At 42.6% G+C, this 15,474-nt stretch overlaps 1 protein-coding gene across 2 annotated transcripts in view; it reads right to left on the reverse strand.

Moving 5' to 3' along the window:
- Positions 1–3,156: 3,156 nt before the first annotated feature.
- Positions 3,157–15,474, reverse strand: part of yjefn3 (YjeF N-terminal domain containing 3) — a 46,165-nt gene continuing 33,847 nt past the window's right edge. For both annotated transcript variants that reach the window (XM_053849105.1, XM_053849098.1), the window contains 4 exons: positions 9,369–9,479; positions 5,573–5,686; positions 4,600–4,750; positions 3,157–4,354 (listed from right to left, as the gene is read on the reverse strand). In XM_053849105.1, the coding sequence (XP_053705080.1) occupies positions 4,158–4,354; positions 4,600–4,750; positions 5,573–5,686; positions 9,369–9,479 (573 nt within the window). In that variant the 3' untranslated portion in view covers positions 3,157–4,157. The remainder of the gene's footprint in view (positions 4,355–4,599; positions 4,751–5,572; positions 5,687–9,368; positions 9,480–15,474) is intronic.

Here is a 15,474-nt window from a genome sequence, read left to right on the forward strand (position 1 = left end):
AGGGACCCACAGACACATGGTAGGGAAGAGTTTTCTGACACCCAAGATATCTGTTTTTTTCCCTATTTGTTGAATCAACTGAAGAGACCACACAATGCTGGTGTGTTTTACTCTGCTGACAGATGATGGAAGCAGATACATATTATTGGCTGATAAACATTACTATTGAAATGATTTCATGGATTTATCGATCCCTTTCCCCAGGAGCCTCACTCTTCTCACCGAGGTTGGTAGCGGGGTGTTGCTGGTACAACCCAAACATACTCTCTCCGGCATGTCCTGGGTCTGTCCTGGGCCTCCCCTTCACAGTCGTTCATGGAGGCAGCCTGACCAGACACTCAAGTGACCTCAACTGTTTGGAGCAGTTCTCCTGTGAACCTGAAGGGAAAGGCCATGTGTCTACCATCTTCTTCTGTCTTCTCTTCAATACTCACTTGTGACACTAGAAACGCAAACATAAGAGAGTGTTGCCTCTCAGCTTTTGGCTCGGTCGCTGTAGACCAGGACTCGTCAGATTGTATTTACAGACAGAGGTCTTGGCTTGAGACAGTGAGATCATATGTTTTTTGGTACATTTACAGCAGTAGAGGTTATAAACTGTTATGAACTATACTTGTACAGTGTACCCTGCTCTAGTCACTTTATTAAGTGTGATATTATTTGGACGTTTTTTCCCTTAATCATGTCTCCTGCTGAGTGCGTCCCAGGAAGGGAGCGGATCCTGCAGCGCCTCTGCTCTGACTCCTGCTTTAGCTTTGTAATTTCTTAACACTGATTGCAGGGCGACGCTCTGCCAAATAGAGGAAATGGCGTCATGTGGCATGCCATTTGGGAAGAGCTCATCACAACGCTAACACAAGATGTGCTTATGAGGTGTAATGCACTTGCACACGAGTTGTTGACCTAATCCACTTATAAAGTTGTTGGAAAATAAATTCAATAAGTGTTTTTCCCCCCGAATGCTTCTGCATTTTAAATAGGAGGAACTGTCCAAATAGGTTGTTGCTGCAGTAAACAAAATGTACTGGCTGCCAGAGTTGATCGTATAAGTCCTGGAAATGATTCCCAAATGTTATGTGACAATTGAAATAGTTTTCTGTTGGTCACATTTGGTAATGCTTGGATTTCATTTACTCATTCCATCGTTCAACATTACTTGGTTCTGTTTTAGTCAAATCATTTACTGATCCCTCCTGAAGCCAATGGACATAGCAGTGGTGGCTGGTCAGTAGGGGGCGGTGAGGCACTGCCCCACACCTGACAGTATATGCAAAAAGTCATGCGGTGCACTAAAAGGAACATTTTGTTGAACTATTCAACTATAAAATGAAAGTAATTACAGTAGTCATCATGAACAGTTTTCTCTTCATTACATACTGTACTACTGCTCAGCCAGAATTGGTGACACAGAATTAGAAATTCATCCTAGAATCTTTTTTCTGACTTGCACCAAGTTTTGTAATGGAAACTCCCCACAAACTTGTCTGCTTTGGCGGGAAAGTCATCTGCAGTACCAGCGGAACTGGTGAGGGCAGTGCTGATGTCGTTCTAATACGCAGCTCCAATGAGCACGAAGAAGATGTAACGTCGGAACAATGTTCTTCACCGCCTCCAACAACGCAGCTTCCTTTTGATCTTTTGTGCAGGAGGTACATTATGGATGCTTGAACATGAAGGAAAAATGATACAGATGGAAGACTATTTATTGAGAAAGCTGATGAATGTTTGTGTTTTGATGAGAGAAAAAGTGGATTCCCACTGTTAAAAGGCAGATTTACTGGTGAAACTGGGAATTCATGTACAGCGGTACCTCGGTTCTCGACCACCATCTGTTCCAGACGGCTGTTGGAGGAGTGATTTGTTTGAAATCTGAATCGATTTTTCCCATTACAATGAATGCAAAAAGAAATAATGCGTTCCAAGCCTTAAAATAAGCTTTTGTAGGAGTGAATGTAGAGTAGAGAATGTTCGAGTTCATGGCATGGAGTTCTGGATTTTCGTTTGAAATCAGAAGCAAAAAAAATTCTAATTTTTCAGACGTTCGAAAACCGAGGTACCACTGTATTTCACACCAGCCACAGAGAAGCTTTAAACTTTCTGGTTAGACTCCAATTTCCTGATTTCCTGAACACTAGCTACGCACCCTTGGATAAGGAGAGTTTGTTCAGCCAGTGACTTGGACTGAGCTTCACATCCACAATATAAATGAAGACACAATGAATCTAATTTAAAATGCCCACTAAGCAGCACAGGTGCTATGACCGAAGTTCCATTGTCAGCAATCCTTCTATTTTGTGGTGTGACGCACACTCATATCTGTCAATGAATTTCCCTTGTTGGAGAGTCTCTGTCATATTTTTAGCTTAGTGGTCTGATTTTTTTTTTCTTTTTAATAACTGTCGCCATTAAATTGTGTTGTACTTCTCGCTGGCTCATTTTTCATAGCTGATCTTACTATCTTAATCGTAGCCATAAGTCAATATATCTCCCTTTAAATCTCAGTCACTTAGCGACGAGCGTGCGTCAGTTATGTTTAATTTCCCAGCGTCCTGACAACCTTAAATCTCATGCCTGAAAAGCTCTCGCAGGCATCAGAGATGACAAAACCCGCGACAGGTTTGCTGGCTGTGGTTGGACAGGCATGAAATGCTCAGCAGACACAGTTCGACAAGCCGTCTTACTTTCACATTGACAGATTTAGTACCCGCACACCGAGAGAAAAATCTCAACATTCCTTTTCACTGACTTTGTCTCACATGTGCTCGCACACACACACACTAGCCATTAGAGCATTAGTATTTAAATGAAGCTCCTTTTCTCTGTATAAATACAAATGACCTCATCTACCAACAGCCCGCGCGCTGCCCGCGGCCCCCGTCCTGCTAATGGGGGACCCTCCTTCCTCCGCAGCTGATTATGACCTGATCACACCTGTTTATGGCTTTCATTATCAAATCAAGTCCAGTTGGAAACCAATAAACAGAGGTAATGGTGTGTGCTCATGGACGGAGCTCTGCCTCTATTGCATGTGGTCTGCGCACAACACTGCTAGGTGGCCTTCGGATGAGGGATGAGTGACAGCACCACTGTTGGGCAGAAGGATGGAGAGGAAGAAGGAAGGAAAACCAGGCCTTTTTTTTTTTTTTTATTCGACGACATGGTCCTTCAGCAACAGCTGATGAACTAACTGATCCAGAGATGACGCAAAGAAGCCGGTAAATCAAACACAAACAGAAATGTGGAAATTCCCAGACAATGACAATATCATCCCTGCAGCTCACAGCAGTAGAACAGTTTAACTAAAAGCTCTCTACAAGACCTACAACCATACGTACAAAAATCATACTTCTCATACCAAAAGAAAGGCATAATAAATAGTGAATTATATATATATATATAGAGAGAGAGAGAGAGAGAGAGAGAGAGGGACCTCAGTGTGGATTTCCTGACAGCTCTCTCTCTGGTTTAATCCCAGCACCTTAAAACATACAGGTGAAGATGAAGGCCTCCAGTGAGTCAGAGGTGTCTGACCTGCCCAGGGTGTCACTCTTATCCAGTCTTCTAAATGGGTATGGAGTTTGAATCATGGTACAACAAGGCAGTGCCTACATGTGGCCCCCATCGCTATCAGAGAGGTGTTCAAATTCCCTCTCAATAGCCACAATATTTTGCTGAGGTCGGAAGTACAGCATACAGCATATCTAGGACTTAAGAGAAAGATACTGCAGTAGGTGTATTGAGTAATTCAAGAACTAAAAATCAGATGAAAAGAGACCCCAATTCTTCTGTGATATAAACCATTTTATGTCTAAAATATCTGATAAGGTGTTTTAATTATGTGGATGAGCGACATAGTTTTCTGTTTGTATAGTTCAGAGTGTACACAGATTTTCTGCAAATAAAAAAAAACAAAAAAAAAGATTCATGTCCAGCTGAACGAAACAGAAATGCTACGGTTTGTTGACAATTCAACGTTGCTTGCTAAGAAGACACCACTCACACCACATCTTCTAAATATCATCGGTAATGAGTCAAAGTTGGATCTACACAACTGAGATGTTGACAGCGAGTCACGGTAACAATCTATAGTGTACAAAACAAGAGAGAAGATAAACTACGCTTTCGAAATGTGGCGCGGCCCTTGTGTTTCCCATGTGTTACAACTCCACCAGACAGTCTGTGCCAGGGTACTCTGGGAGGTTCAGCTCAAATTTCTTCTGGATATCGTAGGGCAGGAAGCGTCCGGCCAAGAAATGCTTGCCTGTGAAATTCATGGCACATTTTTTTGGTGCAGTCAGGGAGATGAGAACCTCTGGGTTTATCCCGTCTTCAGTGGCGTCTTCTACATCCCAACCTGAGGAGAGAGAGAATAAAAAATGAGGAATCGTGACTTGGTTGTTTTTGCCTTGTTCACACTGTGCTGATCATTTGCTCGTGGTATGATGAGCTCACACCCTGCTGACTCAACTGTGAGATTTATGGTCCACGTGAGCTGGGAGGGTCGGAAAAGTTTCCTTTGGAAGCCAAGGCAGCTGCCTGGAAGCCCATATATCACGCTCCGTGTCTGTGTGTTCCCCAGGGAGATCTCGAGTGTGTTACCTGAGGGCACGTCTACACTGGCGATGGGGATCTTGACCTGCTTGAGGGTGACCAGAATCCCAGAGTACGGCTCCTTGATGTTGATGCGGTCTTCATCGGGTCCCAGCATGGCATCAATCACCAAGTTGTAAGCATCGTTTATGAGCTGCACCTGAACAGGGACAAACATTATTTCACAGCGTGGCAGAGTCACCATTTCAATCGACATCTTTTTTGTTCATTCAGCACGCTACCTAGCTAACTACCTTCTCACTTGCCCTCTGTTCTTCCCAAGTCAGCGGAACAGCCTTCTGGCCTCATGTACTGAGCCCAGTGGTTCAATTCCTTAGGTTTTATTTATTTATATTTTTAAATATAAACATGAAATATAAGTCACATTTTGGAAGAGACAGCTTCTTATAAATATAAAAATATAACAGTTTATGGTTGTCCCCTCTGCTCTACAGCAGTACCATAAGAGCTCGGATCAGAACCTCCCATTACTTATTCAACCCTGGTTTTCTCAAAAGATTTATACATTTAGCTCCTAGCCTGTGCCATGAGGACTGGCAGGGTCTTCTTTTAGCCTAATATAGAGGCAGACAGTATGGTGACCACAGCATATATCTGAACATCTCCGGGCTCCAGTGACATGCTGAAAACAAATTAAAGTCCATCGAGGATGTTCAGAAGGCGGGCAATCGCAGGTGATCCTGAATGCTGCTTTGTGATTCAAACAGAATAAGTATTCATAGGAAAACAACTGAAACGTTTCAACAAAATTCTTTCCTCTCATAAATTCCTCAGCGCCGAGCGCGGAACAACACATTTGGATAATGAGGCTTCAGCCGACTGGAAACAAGGTTCAAATTCACCGGCTGTAATGGCAGGAACAGCACCAGATGATGTGGAAAGAAGAAAACTGATTTTTTGTGGCTGCCAATTTTTAGCACACGTTATAGAGACGCTAGACAGAAAAGTGAAACACGCTGACCTCTGTTGGCAGGTAGGAGAGGAAGGGGATGTCCATTTTCTCACACTGGACTGTGAAGTCTTGGTGCAGAGTTTGAGACGAGCGTTTTGGGTGGTAGATGGTGGGTTCATATTCCTGAGATGCGAGGGAGACCAGAGAGGGTGGTGAGATTGTAAACGCAATGCCAAGAAAATAAAAATTTCTCCAAGAATAAGAAATAAAAAAGCAAATGTAGTTCATCTCAAAACAATGATTTAGCTCAGTGCAAAAAGTCACCACATATTCAGTCGACACTTTTTGACAGCAGCACCCAGTTTATGCTTTTCTGAAGGATGTATGACACTTGTCAAGATGAAGATTAAATCCAAATAATGTCAACGGAAGGCCCTAAAACCCATCTTTTATTTTCTATAGTACGAGTTAGTTCAAACAGACTGGTTGCTCTACAACACAGCGTGGAACACTAAATAGCTGCTGTGATCAGTAATACAGGGGTCTTCAACTCGGCCCTCAAAGGGTCGAGGTGGTGCAGGTATTTGTTTCCCACCAGTCAAGCAGACATGAGTTAAAGAAACCAGCTGCGCCATCAATAGATGACACTCTTCAAACACCTGTAAACTATATATATTGTACATTGTTTATCAATCAAAATATTAGTAATTTAACTCCCTTTTTTTCTTTTTAAATAAGATTATGTTAATGAATTATGCGTATTCCGACAGAATTTCTGGTCATGGAAAGGAGAAATATAGCTCAAATAACACATGTTCAGCATATGGTGACGGCATTATTGCACTTCTTCCCATTTTTAACACAATATTCTACTTACAGTATTCATTCTTTTTTTTCTGCTCCTCTACATTTTGCATAAATGGCCCCTCATACTGGTCACACAATATAAGGAATATACAGTAAGTTCCCAGCCCTGCTCTAGAGTGTTCCCAACTCAGGCTTGGGGGCCAAATTTGGTCCGCCAAATAATGTTATGTGGCCACTTAAAATGCATAATAAAATTCAAAAAGTGAAACTACACTAAAAACTACCATTGTGTCTTATGCACCTTTCATTGATGCAATGTCCACTATAAGCACGCAATAAAGCACTGTTTGCACAAACCAAACAAAGAATTCTTCCCTTGTCAGTCTGAGCAGTTGTCGCAGACTCTCAGCAGGACGAAAGGGGTGGCCTGTCCTGTGGTAGTACTGAAGCAAGTGGTGCTGCTGAGAGTGAACAGCCTTCCACCTTGTTGGAGGCAGAACGTGTGTGTGGACCCAGAGTTGCTGTGGGAATCTTTCCTCCCCCCTTAGACTGCTTATCAGATGATTCTGCCATTTAAGCCTCACTGTCATTCCAGATGGACTTGGTAGGGGATTTCATGCTGTCTGCAGCTGCTGCCAACGAATTCAAATCAAGCCAAAAGTCATTTTAGAGAACATCAGGTGAAGAAATATCAGTCTGAAATAAATATCCGGAGGTCATTCTTAATATGATTTCTGATTATTTTAATGAGAGTTTTTTTATTACGAAGGAAGTCAAGCGAGACGGGCGGAAGCCTGTCGAGATCAACCCGCTTCAGCCTGAGCTCAGCTTACGTCAGTTTCACCGTGTTTACCAGCGAGCTGCTGAGCCAAGTGTGTGCACTCCATTCATGGTTGAGCGTGCGCCCTTGACCTCATCAGCAGGAGACAAAGTGAAAAACACGAGCCTGGAATGAATGTCAGTGTCACTGAGCGTGAAGTGAAATGAGACAGAAACCAGCAAAAGGGCACTAACTGTCTCTTTCCACTAAATGTTCACACCCGGCAGGATCACTCTTCGTCTCCCTCGGGAGAAATGTTTTTTTCATCACAAGGAGCGTGAAACAATCCTGCACGTGAAGGAAGACTCTGGAGCGTCTCCTCTGAGAGTCAGAAAAAGAATTACTGAATTTGCTCACTCCCAATGATAACGTGACTAAAGCTGAGATCAGAAATCGGCAGTGATTGTAGACAGAGAGAGAAAAAAAAAAGTCCTGTCAGTGCTCCATAACATCGCGTCCACATTTCTTCATGTGAAGTGGAGCTAAGTGAATTGTAATCCAGGATCATCTTTGATCATACAAACCTTGTGCCCAGCTGCAGCTGGGGAAATAATCAAAGATGCTCTCAGTCTAGACTTTTTTCAACACATTGCCATGACATAACAAACAAGCTGGACTGTCAGCAAGTCATCAGCCCTCTGCTTGGTCTGATCGCATTCACAGTTTCACATCAGGGACCCTGGGTCTGCGTATGTGTTTTAATGGATCTGGCTCACGTGTTCTCATGCATGTCCTCCTGCTGACAGGGATCACATCGCACCGCAGAAAACATACACTCTCACACCAGGAGATTCATTCACAGGCCTGAGTGAGAGCTCCAGTTTCTCAAGTCAGAGCGGCGTGGCGGTCAGTGCACATGTGAGAAAACAATATGGGAGAAAATGAACTTCTGTGCTTCACGCTTTTTGTCATCTTCATCAAGTTTTTAAAGTAGAGTGTGTTCCAGATCATGTTTTTTTTTTCTAGGTTTAGCTGCGACTTGTACTCTGGTGCAACTTGTATATATGGAAAAATAGAATTTCACATTAACCGCATTATACATCATGTCTGTGATCATGATTTTGTCCCACCACTGAGACTGTCGGTACATAAAACAGGTACATAAAACAAGATGTATTATAGAAGTGGACGCCATTATGGGTTTTTTTTTTGGTGTTTATAACCTTCATAATAACAAAAGTTCAGTTTGCACATGTCCCTTGAAAGGAGCTGAGGGAGCCTGCAGATGAGTGATATTTATTTACTAAAAGTATTTTAATCGTCATGGGTGCTGTGTGCAAAATTCCCCCCTTTGATGCCTTGTTTCTCAGTGAGCTGTTCCCTTCCATATCGCAGTTCAAGTGGGGAGCAATGAATACAAGTGACTACAGGGGAACCTTTGTGGTGTTCAAGCTTCATGCAACAGATTTTTTTTAAACCAATTTCTCCTGAAAATGTGACTCCAGTGCATCTTACATGTGTATCTTCCGTTTTCATGATGCATTGGTTGACCTGTGCAACTTAAAATCCCGATGACTTTTAGTCCAAAAAATACAATAATAGTATCTTGACTCATGTTGTAGTATTCATCAATATTCCAAGTTTAAATATAAAATTAGACATGTCTGAAGGCCCAGATAAGAATCACCATAGCTCAACTCGCTAAAGTATACAAGCTGGTCCTGGCACATCTTGTCCTGATGCATCTCATACTGAGCGCTGACCTCTTGCACCGTCAAAACAGACAGACTCCGCAGAGGCCATCAAACTTCTCAGACGAAACTCGGGAATGTGGTTTTATTTAGAAACTTTCAATGTTGGTTTTCAGTCACATATGGTGAAGTGAACAGAGGCATTCCCTCAGCGTCACTCAGTTTTCTGGCTGGTCTAAAGATATCAGCGTCCCACAAATGTCAGCGGGACAGACGTGCTTGTCATGACTTCATATCGCGGCCTTGGAGAGCAACGAGTCGGCAGTATTAACTGGACTTTTACGAGCATGATATCATGACTGTCTGAGAAGCTCATGGGATGGACATTTACAGGAGCTAAATACATCTGTGGAGAAACAGCAGGAGCTCCGAAGTGAGGGGAGCTGTCATGACGTCAGGATTGCTAATGAAAATAACTGCCTGGCTGAAGCGTGATGCATGTTTACTTTCCTTGTTAGAAGTGCAATAAATTGAATTGTTTTGTTTCTGGGAGCCAATTCAGTGACTCCACTTTGTTTATGGTTAAACTTGATGCTGCGCTACTTACAAACATGCGCAGGTGTCGCGCACACACAAGCCCAATGGAGCCGTTTTGGTCGGGTCCACAGATCACCAGAACCGTCGGCTGCTTCTTCCCCAGAGATGTGAGAGGATAGGCCTGCAGGAGACGGAGAGACGGTCAGAAGCCACAAAAGTGAGTGAACAAGCAGCAAGAAACCGTCCAGGCATTATCAGAGCAGCAGGATCCAGTGCCTGTCCCAGCATCATAGGGAGAGGAGCGCAGGACACCCTGGTGAGCTTGTGCAACGCAAGGCATATTTAGAAAAACAACCATTTTCTCTCTCAGTCTCACACACACACGTCATCCTTTTTCAATTTTTATTCAAAGAGTGTTTGAATATTTATTAAATATTTAAGTTTTTTAACATTTTTCATTTGATTAAGTTTATCTAATTCTTGGTTTATATTTGTACTTGTATTCTTTAATATTTCCACTTGTAATCTTGTTTTTTCAACTTGAGTTTAGCTTTAGCTTTTTTCAAAATGTTTTTTTGACTGTGATTCCCTTATGTGGCAAGATACTTCTGACACTAAATGCGTTACAATATTTATTTATGTAACAATACAATTTACTATCTTAACTTTCACTCTGTCCTGCAATGCCCTTATGGCAATATACAGTAGAAGACGAATGAATGAACTTCCACTCCAGAATAACATCAAATTTCTCGTTTCTTTTTTATTTGCAGTATTTTCCGCATGGTTTTATTTTTAACCTTTATTTAAGGTTCACCTTCCTTTTTTTTCCCCTATTAAATATTTTCTTTACCATGGTTTATTGCTGTAAGTAACCCATCCTTCACTGTTCCAGACGACCAAATATCAGACACGTCATCTCTTTGTCGAGGAAGGATCCTGTCTGGTGCAAAAAACCTGGGCTGCTTCCCGATATATCAGACTTTCCGTCACACTGGGCCTCTGGCATCTGCCTTGTTAACTGGCAGAACATTCTCTTGTAAATCACCCTGCACCTTTTTAAAAACAGCAGGTATTAGTGTACGTAGTCAACCTAAGTGTTTAATCCTCGCTCTACAGCAGCGCGTGCTTAGTTATAACCAGCGTTAAACGGTCCAAAGGTGTCTAGATTTGTTTTCCTTTCTCCCACAGAACTAATTTCCATGTTGTAGATCATATGCTGACGTTATTTATGGCTGTTTTCTCTGCTTTACAATAAGAGTTCCAGCTCTATTTCAAGATTCCATTAGGTTGTAACAGGAAACTCTGGGAGCCAAGTCTAAAATTGTATGTGTCAGTGTAACAGTTACGAGTCCAGTTAGCCCACTTCATCACTACAGACCCGACAGCAGTGAGACGTCGGAGCAGAACAGTTTTGAACAAGTCCACCTACGTCAAAGATCACCGTGGAAGAGGTTGAGCTGAAGAAGCATGCAAACATTTGCTTGCGGACAAAAGTGAGAGGAGATGACAGAAGTTTATTGGGAACAGAAACAGGCCATGTTGAGGTTGACGGTGATTGAACGGTTAAGCTTTTTGATGATTGCTCAAATGCTTCGTGTACATTTTCTCTTGGTGCTATGGACGGTATGACGGACACAAAAACCATAGACATGACTTTGATTGTGGATATACTTGCGAGGTGCGAGTCCATTCGCAATCCAGCTTTTGCCACATTCAAATGAGCCTGCACCAGTTTTTGTCCGCTGTGTTGCTCTTTTGGCCACTGTGAACATCCGAGCGACTGACTCTTTAAATCTCACATCTTTTAGTTGATACTGTCGCTGGGTATTGTCACTGAATATCCGCGTACAACTCATCTGCACATTACTTGATATTTATAACTATTCAAGTTAAGAAGGGAGTTTCTTTCATGTAGCATCGGGTTATAAAACTGATATCCCTTTGTACTGAAAAGTCATCTTTAGAACAGGCTTTTCAGATCTCTGTCCTTTTCCCTTCCATCCTATTCAGCCCTCCTTTGTCACCAACTGAGCAACTGTTGCCGACTTCCTATCTCTGAAAAATTGTAAGCTAAATTACAAACCAATCACGCACCAAGTCTGAGACAAATATTAAAGTGTTTCAGTATTCATCTTGAATTTAAGAGCTAAACAAGTTTCAGTGAACCGTGCAACGTTTCATGTTCAGGTATGTATTAATGCGTCTTCATAATAGTCCATAATAGTCATAGACTGCCTTTATTGCCATTTTGATTTACATCACTATGAAATTAAGTCTGACATTTTCATCTTGCTTGTTGTGATAACTAAGCAAGGAATTTAATATCATTCTGAACATCAGTGTGGCCAGTGGCGCCCCCTACTGAGCACTCCTTCCCTACTTCGTGAAATGTCTTTCCACTGGCTGTTTCTTCCGCTGACTAATAAATATCTGTTTTTGTCATCAATCTTCATCGTCCTGTTTGCACCGTTGCATCTTGTCACGTTGTTTCAGCAGAAGGGTTTCTAGTTGTAGTATCAGTAGGATTGCAGAAGTAGCACTAAATGTAGCAGAAAAGGTTCCAGTACTTTTAGTGGTAGGAATCATAGCAGTAGACATGAGAAAATCCGCTCTTCTACTTAAAGAAAAGTAACATTTTTGCCAAAGGTCTGCAGTCCTGACCCCACCACCACATCTAAACATACATCACAGTATTAAACATGCTTCATGCTTAGTGGGCAGAAGAAATGAATGGAAGTGGCCGAGCCATGTGAAAGTTGTTGTTTTTCCCTCATGTTTGAACCCTGACTGTGGTGAACCCCAAATCAAGCCTCAATTCTCCCGGGCCATGCGCGAAACACATTCCTAATACTCTCTGTCATTGTTTGTATTAGTGCGTACACCGATCACCAGAGGACACTCTCACTCCAAGAGGTACATTAAGAAATGAAAGATGAAATTTGATCAAAACCGTAGAAAAGACAACAAGAAGAAAGATGTGCTCAGAACAATGTGTTTCTTTGTGTCAGCCCGCTATTTCAGAATGGTTCTGTGGTACTTTGGCTCCCAAAACCAGCGGTCCTCAGGCCAGCTCCTAATATGACAGACCCACGCTCACATTTAAATGTTTATAGACTGATTGTCTGAAGGCTGAGGTCCATCAGTGGACCAGTGATATCAGAGCTGGAAACTTTTCATGCTTCTGCAGAAATCATTAGTCACATCAGGCTGGGCGTCTGGAGAGGAGAGACGCTTCCCGACAGGTCATCACCTCCTGTAAAGGCCTTTGGTTTCATTTCTGGTGAAAATGTGAATATAAAACGCACCTAGTGAATGTCCACACCTGGAAGATCTTTCTCACAATGCCAAATGATTCATATTTATTTGTAAAGACTAGAGAAGAAATGAGCTCCTGCGTTCCTCCATACACTGGCGATATGAGTACAGGATCAAGCCTCTGATTTACACAGTAATATATTTGGACTTAAAGGCCAGGAGAAGCTCTGGGAGAGGCTTAGGATGGAACATCAGGAGAGGCCAATTGAGGTGGCTGAAGGATCAGGTGAGGGCGCCTCCAGAGGGCCTTCGTGATGAGGTGCTACCTCAGGGCAGACTCAGGAGGAGCTTGAGCCTTTATGTCTCTTGGTTGGCTTGGAAAAGCCTCAAGTTTCACAGTGGCTGAGGAGAGACCCTGCTTCCCCTGCAGGGTCGGAAACTGACGCCACATATTAGCTACTGCGACATGGGTCACTTATTTAGCACTAAAATCTTGGGAAAGTCCAGTTGGACCTCATGTTTGGAACATTTTTATTGTGCTTGGTTTTACGCCTGAGTGGATGAAATATATTTCTAGTGTTTTTGAGTTCCAATTGTGAAGGAACTGCTTGAAGAATAAAACACATTTCACAAGCATGTTTTTTATTCTTTTTTTTTTTTACATGGACGATATTTCCAGACCTTTTCAGATAATATTCACAGTTATATTCCTTGGAGGCATGTCACACTTTTGAGAACACATTAAGCATAGTATTCTGCGCTGAGGCTCCATGATATACAGCAAGATTTTGTTTCCATACACAACCATAAATTACATTGTGACGCTCTATTGTTCTGGTGTCACAATATTTAAACTAAAAACTGGACGATTTGTTTGCTAATGTAGAACTTCATCCGTATTTATTTGAGCCACATTGTACTGGAAGTGATGAGTCCGGATTAACAGAGGGTGACAGGTCTCACAGTGAAGGACATGGATATCGGTCGGCGCTAAAACACTGAATGGCAATGCATATAGAAATTCTGAATATATAATACTGAATTATATAAGGCATGCATTGAACCTGTGGAGCTTGTTTACAGCGATACCACACAGATCGGCTGCCACTATATTTCTCACGTGACGCCATCAAGGTACGTCTCAGGATCTCTAAAAGTTACATTGTTTAACATTCAGGTTGAGCAGATCCAACTTTGGCAATACAAGATCAATTCATAGCCCATATTTTTGCATAATTCAGAACCAGGTCAGGAGCTCTTTATGTAATAAATTCTATAACTGAAGGTTTTGTGACTTGGAGATCTAATGTGAAGTATGACTCTTGAGAAAAATGAAATTTGAAGAGCAGCACTGTGGATTTAAAGATGTATATGTTTGAAAAACATGTGAAATCCCTTTCTGTGTTGCTGTGATTGACCGCATGAGCAATTTTGAGATTTTGGAACATAATGCATATGTAATTATCATAACTATGACTTTATGTTTAAATAGTTAATGATGCTGTATTTAACCCCATCATATATCTGGACATTGCCGGCTATAATAGTATATAAGTGAAGGGTAATGCAGTACAAGGACGCCACATGCGCACTTAAGAAACATGTCTGTCTTGATTGTAATATCGTCTCGGTGGGACTTCAGCTTTGAAATAAATGTTAAACACACGTGTGCTTTTTGAGCCGTAATCTGTCCGACACCCACTTTGGGACTGAGAAAACATGATCCGCCTCCAGAGAACACAAATGCACTCACGTGTGAGCACAAGAGCAGCGACTGTTAATAACACAAGACAAGAAAGAAGAGGCAGTCAACTAAAATCTAATTTACTGCTGTGAGCCTGCATAAATGTGCTCTGTCTCCACTCAGGTGTTGAAAGCTCCAAACACACACGCACACACACGCACACACACACACGGGCCTGGCGGGTCCTGGAGCAGTCAAGAGATCACTTACAGAAAACCCATAATCTATCAGCCGACCAGAGGTGCTGTGTTTTTGAGCGAATGTGTGGTGCGTTCAGAATCCAGCAGTGAAATCAGCAAGGTAAGACTGTCTGAGTCTGGTTTGACTGTAATTTTCCCAAAATAGCGGTGATGTCACGTCAGCGGTAACGTGCTGTTGCTGGTGGCTTGTGGGCAGCGGCGAGCCTCCAAGTCCAGCCATGTTTGTCTAGTAAGGCTACGCTGATGGAGGAACAGGCAGCCGGCCAGCGCTGACTGATGGTGATAGAGGGGAAGTGGATGTGGTGGGCTGAACCACGCACTCTGAGGGAGGACTGACGCTGCCTGCCTGTGATACAGCTGAAGCGCCACTTTTCCACTTCACTTCCTTCATCTGTTGTGTCTGTCCGGCTTGACTCGCTCGGACGGCTAATTTCCTGCCCACACAAAAGGCAGTACTACGGAAACGCTAATGATCGCTGCTAAGTATTCGCATAAAATCACGCCGAATGACAGAAAAGGGCAGTGGCGCTTTGCAATCATGAATCATTTTCCAGCCCAAACATTATTTCATCCCACAATCAGCCAGCACTTTTAAATGAAGTAGCCGAAACAGAACATGCGGTCGCCGCCACATGAGACATCATCGCCTGGTTAGTGATGAAAAAACAGAAGACACGAGGTTGACCGAAGTCCAACACAGTTACTGTGTTATTGCAGAGCCTACAAGTCAATGTGCAGGTGGTAAAAAGCCCAAAATTTTAGCTGCTTTGTTTGATCACTTTGAAGCTCAGGTTTCCTCTCACATCTAGGATTTGATTTATAAAATTGTCACCCGACTGACCCTGTGTTGCTGGGTGAACTCCCTGACCCTGAAAGGAGTCAAGGCAGTAGACATGCGTCAAACAGTGCTTCTTAAAGAGCCGCCTACAAGGCTCTGGGACTAGGCACAAATATGTCAGATGAAATGACCATAT

Source organism: Synchiropus splendidus, chromosome 1, assembly GCF_027744825.2.
Source record: "Synchiropus splendidus isolate RoL2022-P1 chromosome 1, RoL_Sspl_1.0, whole genome shotgun sequence".
Classification (NCBI taxonomy): Eukaryota; Metazoa; Chordata; class Actinopteri; order Syngnathiformes; family Callionymidae; genus Synchiropus; species Synchiropus splendidus.